The 13531-nt window shown below is 37.7% G+C and overlaps 1 protein-coding gene across 1 annotated transcript in view; it reads left to right on the top strand.

Annotated features, from left to right (window-relative positions):
• Positions 1–1585: 1585 nt before the first annotated feature.
• The window catches only part of TSLIG3B (tRNA splicing ligase complex subunit 3B), a 37116-nt gene continuing 25170 nt past the window's right edge, over positions 1586–13531 (top strand). The window contains exons 1-3 of the mRNA XM_086710333.1: positions 1586–1738; positions 9700–9845; positions 10955–11089. Coding sequence (XP_086566459.1) covers positions 1668–1738; positions 9700–9845; positions 10955–11089 — 352 coding nt within the window. The 5' untranslated portion in view covers positions 1586–1667. The remainder of the gene's footprint in view (positions 1739–9699; positions 9846–10954; positions 11090–13531) is intronic.

Consider the following 13531-nt stretch of genomic DNA (forward strand, 5'->3'; position numbering starts at 1 on the left):
ATTGTCTGATGAATAGTAAGGATGTCCCCTTTTTCATTTTGGATATTGGTTATTTGTGTCATCATCTTTTATTTTCTTGATCAACTTGGCTAAAGATTTGTCAGTATTATTGTTTTTTGCAAAAAAGATGCAAATTTGGCTTAATTTTCCCTATTTTCTCCCATTTTGATGATGTCTGTCATTGATGTCTCTTATCTTTATTATTTCTTTTTGTTTTTGAGGATTTAATTTCCTTTGTTTTTCAGCTTCTTGAGATTCACACTTAGATAATTAATTTTTAATCTTTTTTCATTAATAATATTTACAGGTAATGTGATCTAAGAATGAGTCTAGACTCTCTTCTGCATCTTCCCTTTTACTTTTTCCATATATCTGTCACATCTTTTTTCTTGTATTTTTAATCTTTTTTCAGTGCCTCACTTTAAAGAAAAAATAGCAGAACATTCAAGATCAACATTAATAAAGAACAGTTACCTCATTTCTGTATGACATTAATAGCCACTTTTTTTGGCCAAGATTACTAAAAACAGTACTTTGTATGACTCTGCACCTTTTTGAGGGAGGCAATAACTCCTCAGAATATACATTCTCTCTCTCTGATTTAGAGATGAATTCCAATGCATTCAACTGCAAGTAATTTTATATTTAAGCCTGGGATATATGGTAGATCAGTCATTATTGAAATTGATTCAAATATATGGTTAAGTGACCGTCAGAGAGTTTTACAATTTTATGGGTAAGCTTTTTATCTGTAGCAATAAGAGAGGTAAGAGCATTACTCTTAGTGGACTGGGGCAAGCGACGCTATGCAAGGCAGCGACATTACCTCACAAGGGCCAATAGTTAATGTGTCTCGCACAACTTTCCATAGTCCCGATGGATATTCGTGTAGGTGATATAACTGTTAATGATTTTACCCTATATCCGACTCTATTTTACATATGAACCCTAAAATGTTTTTTTGCGTGGTTTACATAGAGACCGAATTCTCCATGAATAGTACATAGAAGGAATAGTGTTTTGTTTTTGGGGGACTTTATGGAGAGTCAGTCACAATTTTAGAAGATCACATCATCTACCCTACTTTGCCTTTGGTATTTTTGTTTCTTACACAACACATGCTCCGTATGTGTGTTTAAGAGGTTTCTACAGATAGAAACAAGCACCCTATTACTTCGTTGACCTACCTTTCACAGTGTACCAATATTGTCATACATTACTTTCCCTTTATTTCTTCTTCAAAGTCGGAGCATTGCCGTGCATACTGATTTAAATATAGGTGTTGATACGTAATATTATATACCAGTTTTACTCCAGATAATGATTTCATTTCAGGACTTTTGTTACTAAAAGGTCTGGAGTCTGATAGGTTGAGAACAACTTGGGTAGAATCACGATGTTTCCTAAGATTGATGTCAACACAGAAAAGAGCCAGCACAAAGAAATCTTTTTATTACTATAATTTACCGTAATTAAAAAAACTTCGCACTGTTACGTAAAGCGGTTTCAGGCACAGAGCTCCGATTGCCTCCGGCCGGAACGGTTACGCCCCCACTCAGCGGCGCTCCTAAGCAGTCCTGGCGGAGACTCCACCCGGAACTTTGGCGCCGTGACGCAGGTTTCCGGCGGGCTTCTTAGAGCGCCGAACAGCGTTGGGCCCAAGGACCATGAGAGGGCCGGAGTCGGGTCCCGAACCTACGATGGAAGGGGACGTGTTGGACACCTTGGAGGCGCTGGGGTGAGTATTCCCAGGGACGCCCTCCCCTGAAAACGTAAAGCTCTCCCTCCGTTTGGCCGCTGGGGTCTCCTCCCCGTGGGCCTCTGCTGGGCGCGGGCAGCTGGGTGGAGGCCTTCCCAGCCGCGCTCCCGCCGGCGCCGACGGAGTTAAGAGGGAGGCGGGAGAGAAATCCGTTTGAGGGGTGGAGCGGGGCCGGCGAGCTGGGGCGCGTGGCCCCCTCTTCCAAACTCTTGGCCCCGAAACTCCGCAGCCGGGCCCCGCGGCGTTGGCGCGGATAAGCCAGGTTAGCGGCAGCCTCGCCGAGGAGCGTGTCCCTGCGCCGCGGCTGGTATTTTTGTTGACGTAGTGGTCGCGCCCCGGGGCGATGGGTGCTGGAACCCCAACTGCGGCTGGGGACTGTTGTCCCTGCGATGTACAACCTGTGGCTTAATGAGGGTTCGGGAGCGAATCTCCTGCTTCCTTGACCGTAGAAAGTGTCTTTAAGTTGGTGTGGGTCCATTCATTCTACCGTTTCATCCGTTCGTTTAACATACGGCCGTAGTGTTAATACGTATTAATTAACGCATGTTTATGTGCTAAGGCAGAGGAAAAAGACCGTTTTCAGATTACTAGTAGCTCACATAGTTGGGGCTACAAAGAGTCTACTGGAATTTACAATTCAGGATACTAAGTGCCATGAGAACTCCTAGAATGATGTTAATGCTTTGAAGCACGGGGATCATGAGGTGCAAAGTCTCCCTCAGCCTCATTCTGTTTTTACTCCCAGCTGTTGTCCGTATCCCAAACTACCTTGCCCCGTGTATTTATCCTCTCTCGCAGTGCCCCCACCTCCTCCCGCTCCAGGAAGTCAGGCGCCTTACCTGTCTTGTTCCCAGCAACGTCCTACAGTGGCGGCCTGTACAATAAATTACGGTTCGATGAATGGGTAAATGAAAAAAAGTTCAAGAAAGAGAATGCACAGAGATAGAGATAGGGCCAGATAGTTGGGAGTCAAAAAATACTCCTTACTTAAATTTAGAGATTGGAACCATCTGCGCAGTTGTTTGCCCTGCCACGTGCTGGAGTTTCTTGAATGGGATAGGCTGTGTCTTTGCAGTTCTATTGTGAAGCTTGAAACCTCCACCCACTTTATTATTATTATTTTTTTCTAAAACTGCACTTGCTCTTCTGTCAGTTGCTTCATTTGGACCCCAATAATACCTACTTGGCAGTGTTACAGAGCCTTGCACTTCGTAGATCGGAATAAATGTTTGTCAAATGAAAGAACTGAGTCAGATTATTTAAGGGGTATTTTTACTCTGTGAAATCTCTTGGAAATTTTCACTTAATTTGGTTACAGAAATAGCCAAAACAAGAAGTTAAAATACTTACTAGAAGTGTGTAGGCCCCAAATAGTTTGAGATCCTGAGTACTCCAGATAAAAATAGTATGATTATGTGAATAGTTTATGAAAAAGAGAAAGTCAGTGCTTTTTTTCTCTTCTTTCATTCCTTTAATTGTGCCTATTATAGGTGTTTTGAAAAATTAAGTTTGCTATAACCTTGACTTTCATCAAGGAAAACTAGTTTCAGATTATTCAATATGGAAAATAAAAGTTTACGTATGTTAGAACTGATTTTTCCTGGAATATGTGAGGACATGATTTTGAAGTTTGAGTTTTCTTACAATGATAATGAAATACAGAAAGCAGTTTTTACTTAAAATGTGTGTTGTAATTGAGCACTAGGTTTTAAAATATCCGTGTAGTTTGTGAATAATGCATTTTCTGTTGTGATTAAAACACTGAGGGTATCAGTGAAAGTACTTTATCAAGTAAAATTAGAAATTAAAGGGAGGAATTAAAAGGGAAAATCTGTGTGAAAGAACAGTTCGGTGATATACTGAAAAGTGGGTAGGAATAACTGTTTCCTCATGAGTTCAAGCTCATGATTTCAGAGTTCTTTTTTAGTTTTGACAGTCTGATTTTGTAGAGTAGATCTCAGCCCTGGTTGTACATCAGAATCATGTATGGAGCTTGTGAAATAAAATGTTCCAGGCTGTTATGTACCAGACTGACTGGATCATGATCTTCCAGGGTGCATACAGGCATGCATATTTTGAAAAAGCTTCACAGCTTATTTGAGAATCACCATTATGGAAGGGGGTTTATTTCAAATATTTACTGATCACAACTCTGTGTTGCACCTTGTTCTGAGAAGTCGGTGGTGAGCAAAATAGAATTGAGCCCTGTCCGGGTGGACAGTCCAGTGGAGAAACAGACGTGATCACACAAACATGATAAACTGTATTAAATGCTTTAAAGGAAAAAAAGGGTGGCATAACATGACAGGAGGACCTATGTAAGGGCAGGGTAGGAGCAGGACAGGAGTAACCTAGGTGAAGTTGGATGGGAAAGGAGAACAAGGGTGTCCTTAAAGCGAGAACAAAATAATGGAAGACCCTGAAGTGGAAAGAAGCTTGCTGTATTGTTTGGAGGGCAGAGAGCAAGGGCCAAGATAGTGGAAAATTGGATTGAAGAGTTAGGTGAGGACCAAGGCATGCAACACTTTTTAGGCTGTGTTCTGGATTTTGTTCTTTGTCGTAACAGCAGTGGGGCATGATTGAAGGATTTTAAATAAAAAGGGGAGAGAACAGATGTCCAGTTTCAAGAGTTACCTCAGTAAGGTGGAGAATGGATGGGAGAATTTAGTTAATAGTCAAGACAAGAAGTGATGGGTGCTTTGTGGAAGTGGATATGGAAAGAAGTGCACTGCAGAACTTAGTGGTTGCTTGGATATTGGAACTGAAGAACATGATGGTATCAATGACTCATTTCTTCAGTAAGTATTTATTGAACCAAAATGAAAGGATGCACCTTGGAATCTAAATTGGACAGGGAAGAAAATGAAGACAGCAGAGAGCTAGTCAATACAGAGATTATGGAGGGACCAATGGAATGGAGGTAGAGATGAGATCCAAGAATAGTTGTCAGTGAGTGGTCAAAAGGGCAAGCCCAAGGATAGGTAGTAGGTTGTAGTTGAATTAATGATTTTGCAGGTGGAGTAGTTCCCAGTGATGGTAAGTTCTAAGGGGTGGCTCACTGACATGAAGTGGCAAAGGTCGGAAAAGACAAAGTTCAGGAATTAGAGCTGAGGTTATTGTATAGGGTATACATACAGATCAATGGCAGAAATAGGGATGGAGAGGAAAACTGAGAGCAGGGAATTTTGGAGAGTGTCCAAACAATTAATAGGTGAAAACCACAAGAGAAAGAGGGTGGCAAATCTGACTGGCCTGAATCTAGAGAGACCAGGAATATTTATAAGATGATGGGGAAGCAGTGATATGGATGCTGTTTGGGGAAGCAAAAAGGACAGAAACCTTACCATCTGCTCCTGAAGAACTTGAGAGTAAAATCACCAAAGCTAGAGGTGGCAGGGATAATCTTTCTGAGAAGAGAGGGACAGTGTAGGAGAGTTGTTGTTCACGGATGAAACTTAGTGTAAGAGTCTGGGATGCAGGAAGTGGAGAGCTGGATTAGAGGCAAGCCAGTAGGGTGTGTAAATGATAGGGGGAAGGAAAGGTTCTCATACTGTATATGTTGGCTGATGGAAAAGAGAAAGTAAATTAGGCAGTGGCTGTGTATTTGTGGAGGTTTGCCAATGGCCTTAATGGACTTGAAGATTTGGATCACCCAGATTGAAGCAGGGCCAGACCAGCAACTGTGGGGAAGTCTAGGCTTAGGGGAGGTGTCCCCAGTGTTTGGAATAATAGCACTTTCTTAATTACATAAAAATACATAGAACTAAGAGCATATAATAATCCCTATCGTATAGGATATTGTGGCAATTAAATGAGGTAATTAAATTAAATACATAAAGCACACAGCACTGGCCTACCATAAGAGCAGTTTGTGGTATTACTACTAAAACTGTGATTATTATTAGTCAGTTTGGTTAAATGCACTTTTTCTTGTTCTTATTTTTTACCTCATGTGATGAGCTGAGGCATTGAGATTTATGGTTTTTTTCTCTTCTAAATTATTTTTGATGATTTAAAAAGTTTTAATTGAATTTTATAAGTGGCATATCAGTTAAAAATAATTTATCACCAATGATATGAATTAATTAAATTTATTTAAGAATTTATGATTATTTCTTTACTGCAGAAGTGCAAGCAAGTAGGGGGAAAGAAGATGTTTCCTATTCAATCTCACTAAGAGGCACTGTAAGATCTGGAGGAAAGGTAACATATGGAGGAACCAGTCTTGCCTATAGGAACAGGGGCAGTGGTCTAGTCCTAGCTCTGCCTTTACTTGGCTGCATCACCTGGCCAGGTTATTTGCTTAGTTTCCTTATTAGTATAGACAGAAGTGTGACTTCATGTGGAGTGTGTGGGTTCAAATCTGGATTTAAATCCTAGAGTCATCACCTAGTTACTTCTGATCCTATAGAATTGAGATAATGCTGACTCCAAAGCATTACTGTAAAGGCTAAATGATTTATGAATAAATATAATTATCAATATCTGTACCATATATCTATCTATGTTTGCCAATTACTGTGCCTAGCCTGCTACTTAAGGCAGGTACCTTAACCTCATTAGGCCTTAATTTTTTAATTTTTATTTGGGGTGGGGAGGGGCAGAGAGAAGAGAGAGAGTCTTGAGCAGACTCTGCACATTGTGGAACCTGATGCAGGGCTTGATCCCATGACCCTGAGATCTTGACCTGAGCCGAAATCAAGAGTGAGATGCCCAACGGACTGAGCTACCCAGGTGTCCAAAGCCTTAATTTCTTACCTGCAAATGGGGATTTGAAAATACCTTCATGAGCTCTGACCAGAGAATTCAGAGAAAAAGATGCGCAAATGGCCTTTAAACATATGAAAAGATGTACAGCCTTGCTTTTAAGAGAAATGTAAATTAAAACTATATTGAGATACCAGATGGTCAAAAATCTGAATGTTTGACAACTTTGGTGAGTTGTGTGGGAATGGTACTCTTACACCTTGATGGTACAGCCCCTGTAGAGGAATATTTAATAATATCTAGCAAAGTTAGATATCCATTTACCCTTTGACCCAACAGTCTGACCTCTAGAAATCTATCGCAGGTAAAAACTGACAAAAATTTGCTAAATTTTTCTTCTCTCTCTCTTTTTTTTTAATGTTTATTTTTGAGAGAGAGCTAGAGAGCCAGTGCAAGTGGGGGAGAGGCAGACAGAGCAGGACACAGGATTCCAAGTGGGCTCTGCGCATTAACAGCAGCGAGCCCTATGTGAGGCTTGAACTCATGAACTGTGAAATCATGACCTGAGCTGAAGTCACATGCTCAACTGACTGAGCCACCCAGATGCACCCCAAATTTTTTCTGATAGCACAATACTACAAATAACCCAAATGTCCTTAACTGGGGGCCTAGTACTCCTGACAGTGGAGTACTATATAACTGTAAAATAATTGGGCAGTGTCTCTGCTGATCTCCAGTACAGTTGACCCTTTAACAACATGGATTTGAACTGTATGGGTCCATGTGTACATGGACTTTTTTCAAAAAAATACATGTATAATACTGTAAAACTCCTATGATTTTTTTTTTAGCTTGCTTTATTGTAAGAATATGTATGTGGTACATAATAACATACCAAGTACGTGTTAGTTGGCTTTTTATATTATTAGTAAAGCTTCCAGTTAGCAGTAGGCTATTAGTAGTTATGTTTTTCAGGAGTCCAAAGTTATATGCAGGGTTAGGATTGGCACCCCTAACTCCTTGTTTTTGGGTCTGCTATATATGTAAATGTATGTGTATGAGTGTGTATGTGTTTAAAGCAAGGAATAGGACAGTGTGTAGTAGACTGCCTTTACCTAAAAAAGTATATATACGTTTATATTTTAAAACATTATGGAATGACCACCCCTAATAAACATGCACGGGAAGGAAGGAACAGAGTAGAGGGAACAAGATTAAGATTGCAAGCTAAGTTTGTTGAATATTCCTGGTTTTCTAAATTAGACTTTGAAATAATGTACATGTTTTACATAATTATAAAGCAAAAGTAAATAAAATGAAATCAAAGCAAGAAAAATTGCTGAAAATTGAAAGCAAAATGAAACAAATGTTTACCAGTATATGGAGTAGGTGGTTTCATCCCATGGAAAGGGATTGTTTTTTCCTACATCCTTACTGGAATATATTCTTTTTTTTTTCAGCTTATTTATTTATTTTTAATTTTTTTAATTTATTATTTTTGAGAGAGTGAGCAGGGAAGGAGCAGAGAGAGAGAGAGAGAATCCGAAGCTGGCTCTGTGCTGACAGCAGAGAGCCTGGTGGGGGCTGCAACTCATGAACCATGAGATCATGACCTGAGCCAAAGCCAGCCGCTTAACTGACTGAGCCACCCAAGTGCCCTTAGTTTATTTATTTATTTTGAGGTGGACAGAGAGAGAGCATGCGCGAGTGTGAAAGGGGGAGAGAGAGAATCCCAAGCAGACTCTGTACCAGCAGCACTGAGCCTGATGTGGGGCTTGAACTCACTGAGATCACGACCTGAGCCAGAACCAAGAGTTGGACGCTTAACTGACTGAGCCACTCAGGTGCCCCTTAATAGAATATATTCTAAAGAGAAAAAAAAATTGTTTTCAGTAATTTTATTGTTATTTGATTTTCCCATTCTGAAGCTATCTGTAAATCTATTTTTATGTGTAGTAGGATTCTGTAAATGTCATTACAAACCAGAATTTCATTCTGAGAGATAATAGAAATGTAAAACAGAATAAGTAAATATCCTACAATTCTAAATTTGAATTAGAAATAGCAATGTGAACTCCTGATGTAATTTCTCTTAAAAAGATACATATACAATGACTTACCTTTAGTATCAGATTGTGTACTCTTAAGTATGATTAAAAAGAATCAGGGCTTTTTGGAGAAATGGCCAATTACAGGTATAGGGCAGGAACATCTTGTCATAGAAAGCAAGGAAAGAATTCAGAGAATACAGGGAATAAAAGGATTCCGTGGCCAATATGAATGGGCTCCCACTAAGCAGAGGTAGGACAATTTAAGTATCCATACATGCATGCATACATACATACATACATACATAAGTGGCAGTGGTTTAAATTTAAATATGTTAAAATCTAAAAGTTTATAATGGAAAAAAATAGTTGCAGGAAGAACAATAAAAGTAGAAAACTGGTATATAATTCAATGAAGTTAATATATAAAATTAGAAAATTTTAGGTTTATTCAAATACATTTTGTAGCAATGTTTAAAAGTACAAAATTATAAAATAAATGATTTAGGTTAAAATGATCTCATACGCAGGTCCTTTTCAGTTTTAATTTTTTAATTTAAAATTTGCATCTGGGTGTCTGGGTGACTCAGTCAGTTAAATTTCTGACTTCTGCTCAGGTCATGGTGTCAAGGTTAGTGAGTTTGAGTTCTGCCTTGGATGAGCCCCGCTTCTCTCCCTCTCCCTGTCTCCATCTCTCTGCGCTTTGTGGGATTCTGTGTTTCTGCCCCTTGCTCACTTGGTCTCTCTCAAAAAATAAAATAAAATTTGTGTCTGTTCTTTTTTTGCTAAAATTTTTTTTGCTTATTTTGTAACTAGTATATGGTTATTAGACTGCTCTATTTGACTTTGTGTTAGTTGTAATATTTATCTTAAAATTGGTTAATAATGTTACTAAAACATGATAAAATGTTGACAAAAAGTCAAATGCCAATTAAATAGGGCAGAAATTGGCAAACCATGTCTATAACAGACCTAATAGTAATTTTAGGCTTTGCTGACCATACTATCAACTCTGCAGTTGCAACATGAAAGCAGCCAGAGATAGTTTGTAAATGGATACATTTATTGGCTATGTTCCAGTAAAACTTTATTTATAAAAATAGGCCCCAGGCCTTGATATATAGAGTGCTACCAGTTTGGTTTTTTTTTTTTTTTTTTTTACACCTTTTACGTCTTTCTTTCTAGGTACAAGGGACCACTGTTAGAAGAGCAAGCCCTTACCAAGGCAGCAGAGGGTGGACTGTCTTCGCCTGAATTTTCAGAGCTCTGTGTTTGGTTAGGCTCTCAGATAAAATCATTGTGCAACTTGGAAGAAAGTATCACTTCAGCTGGTATTGCCATTGTATTTTGTTTTTCTGTGGTAGTAAAATGAAATGATGGCTTATGATTTATAGTTTTACCTGCAATGTGCCCGCAAAGAAAAATCAGTAACATTATGAAGAACTGCAGTATGTGAAACTGAATACCTTTGGGTTAAATTTTATAGTAATTCAAAATTGGTTCTTAAATTTATATAAGATTATAAACAACAACTGTTTACGATCTTAACCTTAGTATCATTCTTCAGAGAAAGTAGAGTCTGAATTTGATTATTTAAAAGGTTAAATTTTTGAATATTGCTTACTTTGAATTTAGGTTTTGTTTTTGTTGTTAAGGTACATGTAATTCCTAATTTAAATTGAATTACCATGCCTGTAATTCAGGACATGGATTCACGTAGAAATACTTCTCTAAAAAACTCCTGTGCTAGATCAGAAATGTTTGTTTAATTTGTTACTGTCTTGGTAACTGGAGTCCTTGTGGCTCTTTGGTGGAATTTCAGATAGCAAATTAAAATGAAAAATAAAAAATTGAGCACTTGATAGGGTACAAAGTAACCTTCTCTTCTGGAGCTGTCCTTTTAAATTGTTTTCCTTTCTTGACAAATCCAGTAGAATTCCCTTGAAGCAAAGTAAAATTAGCTGAATTGAAAAAATGTGGCACAAATTCATACATCATTAGATTATGAAAGAAAGATAAGCAGTGAAGCTCAAATGATTGCATTTTTTATCTGAATCCATAGAAATACAATAGAAATACATCATTTGCTGTGAAGCCAGTTATTATAGTCACAGTAACACTTTCAGTATTTCATTTACTGACGTAAAATAGTTCCAGTTTATCTGCTTTTGTGGAAAGTCCATTGGAAAACAGGGATTGAAATATAAAAATACTTATGTCATGATTAGATACTTAAGTTCTTAAATTTAAGTGTACCTTTTTTATGTAGAAATTGATTATCTATACCTAAGCATGGGGGTGTCACACATGTAAGGATTTTACGTCAAATTGAAAATTTTTAATTAAGTATAAAATTGAAATCAACTAGCGGTAGATTTTATAGTTTCAGATTATATGATAAAATGTTCGGTAAGTGTTTTATGGTTTTTCTTTTTTAAAGGGAGAGATGATCTAGAAAGCTTCCAGCTTGAGATAAGTGGGTTTTTAAAAGAAATGGCATGTCCGTATTCTGTACTCATATCAGGAGATATTAAGGACCGTTTAAAAAAGAAGGATGACTGTTTGAAGCTTCTATGTAAGTTATCTTTCTTTGAACATTTAAACTCATGTGTTTGATGTGGTTTTTGTTACGTTCAAGATTTAGAAATTTGATTAATGAAGTTTTGGACATTTTGTATGTTAAAAAGATTTTAATATTTGACTTAAAATATGAAGCTGACTTAGCAATACTTACATAAATGTATAAATTCTAATGTGCTGAGATTTCTAACACTTAAGATTTATTTGGCCATTGTAGAATGCTGTGTTTGTGATTTACATACTGTTTTAGTAGTTTTTTCTTCATGTAATTCATCACTCAGCATTTATACCTAAATGAATAGGTTGGTCATTTAGAGCCCTGTTTATTCTTTAAACTCTGGGGGCGCCTGGGTGGCGCAGTCGGTTAAGCGTCCGACTTCAGCCAGGTCACGATCTCGCGGTCCGTGAGTTCGAGCCCCGCGTCGGGCTCTGGGCTGATGGCTCAGAGCCTGGAGCCTGTTTCCGATTCTGTGTCTCCCTCTCTCTCTGCCCCTCCCCCGTTCATGCTCTGTCTCTCTCTGTCCCCAAAATAAATAAAAAACGTTGAAAAAAAATTAAAAAAAAAAAACAAAAAACTCTGAAACTAGGCAGTTAAGTGCATTATTAGATCTTGTTTTTAGTGCTAGGCATTGAATGAGAGTTGGTTCAAAAATATTTACTGATCTATTATTAAACTGGAAACTGCTCTAGGCACTAGGGTTATATCAGTTTTTAAAACGATTGTGCCCTCTGGCCATTTGAATTCTAGTGAGTGTGACCTGTTTTTGTCAGGGGTGAGTTTGGAATATAGATTACCCTGTATCCAAACAATTACCACAACTAATCCATTTATTTGTATTGGGGTCCTTTAAACATTTTTAAAATTCAGTTAATTTCATGCTGTTTTCAAAGTTCTACAGACAGTGGTCATTTGAAAGAATTTTTCTAGCATCTGTTATTGAAGATTTCTGTTATTTCAGGTTGTACCATTTATAAAAAACTCCATGTGATATATTCCTCATAGGCTGTAGTGTTTGTTTAATTTGCGCAGAAATCATAAGTGTTAAGTGGTGGTGATAGAAGTGTTGACATTTGAATTGCCTTGTATGGGTTGCAGGGGATAAAAATTATGTCGTTCTCCCCCCTCCCCCCGCCTCCCAACACCCTTTTCTTATACTGTTTCCCCATCTTCCTCCCATTCAGTAGGAGTCACTGATTTAAGGAACCATTGTTAGTGATGGGAGAGCACAGTAACCCTTGGGGACAGAAAGGGAGCTGAGAAGCCTTGGCCCAGAGGAACATGGGCGCTCTATCAGTGAGAACTGTGTGCTCCATTGTGTTTCCCTTTTTGCCTTATCTGCTGAAAATCTGAACAATAATAGCAATACAGGTTTCTGGTACAAGTAAAAATAAGGAGGTAAAAGAGAAATTGGTATAATTTTTTCTGATGATGAAAATGTATGCCTGGAAGATGGGGCAAAACAGAATTAGTGTTAAACAGGTACAGTATCAGTTAGGGAAGATAAAAATGTTTTTGAGTTGGGTGATGGTTGCCTACCAGTGCAAATATACTTAATGCTGTTGTATGTTTATAAATGGCATGGTAAATTTTATGTTGTGTGTTTAAAATTATATGTTCATCATAGAATTCTTACAAAGTATAGAGAATTGTTAAGAAGAAAATCATTGATAATCTCACTCCTCAGAATCATCAATTGTTTTTGGTGTTATTTTCTTTTCCTTCTCTTTTTCCTTTGTACACACACATGTAAGTAAGATTAAGAGCCTATTGTAGATGCAGCTCCTTGTCTTCCTCCTTCTCATTTAATGTATTGTGAGCATTTCCCCATCACTTAATATTTTTTTGGAAAGAATAAATGGCTACAGAGCATTCTATGCTATGGACATAACATTTTTGTACAATGGGTGTTTAGATTCTTTTCTATTTTTAATTCATTGTTCATGTTTTTGGCTACTTTTACTTAAAGATTATAAACATTTAAAAATAAACTCTAGGTATATATTACCATATTTTGTTCCAGAGTTGTTACACCAGTTCACAGTCTTACCACCATCTCTTCTGTCTTTGTCTTGACTCTGTGTTTAAAACGTAATGATGCAGTAAGTCTCTTCATACTTTTCTTGCGGTGTTTGCAACATGTATAAAACATAAAGGGCCAAAGTCCTTAGTATGTGAAGAGCTTTCATAAATCCAGAAGAAAAAGATAAAAGCTCAGTGGAAAAATGCGTAAAGTACGAAATAAATGAACTGGCACTCCACAGAAAAAAGTTTTTAAAAAATTGCTTCTAATCATGAAAAGATGTATCACTCAAAGAGTTACAAAAATAAAATGACAGGATACCATTTTTCACTTAACAGACAAGTAAATAACAAAAAGTAAAAAAAATGTGATGATACAAATTTGGGGGAATATGCATCCTCATATACTGTTAGGCA

This window comes from Puma concolor, chromosome B3 (genome assembly GCF_028749965.1).
Source record: "Puma concolor isolate L17-30 chromosome B3, mPumCon1.1.hap2, whole genome shotgun sequence".
NCBI classification, from domain to species: Eukaryota; Metazoa; Chordata; class Mammalia; order Carnivora; family Felidae; genus Puma; species Puma concolor.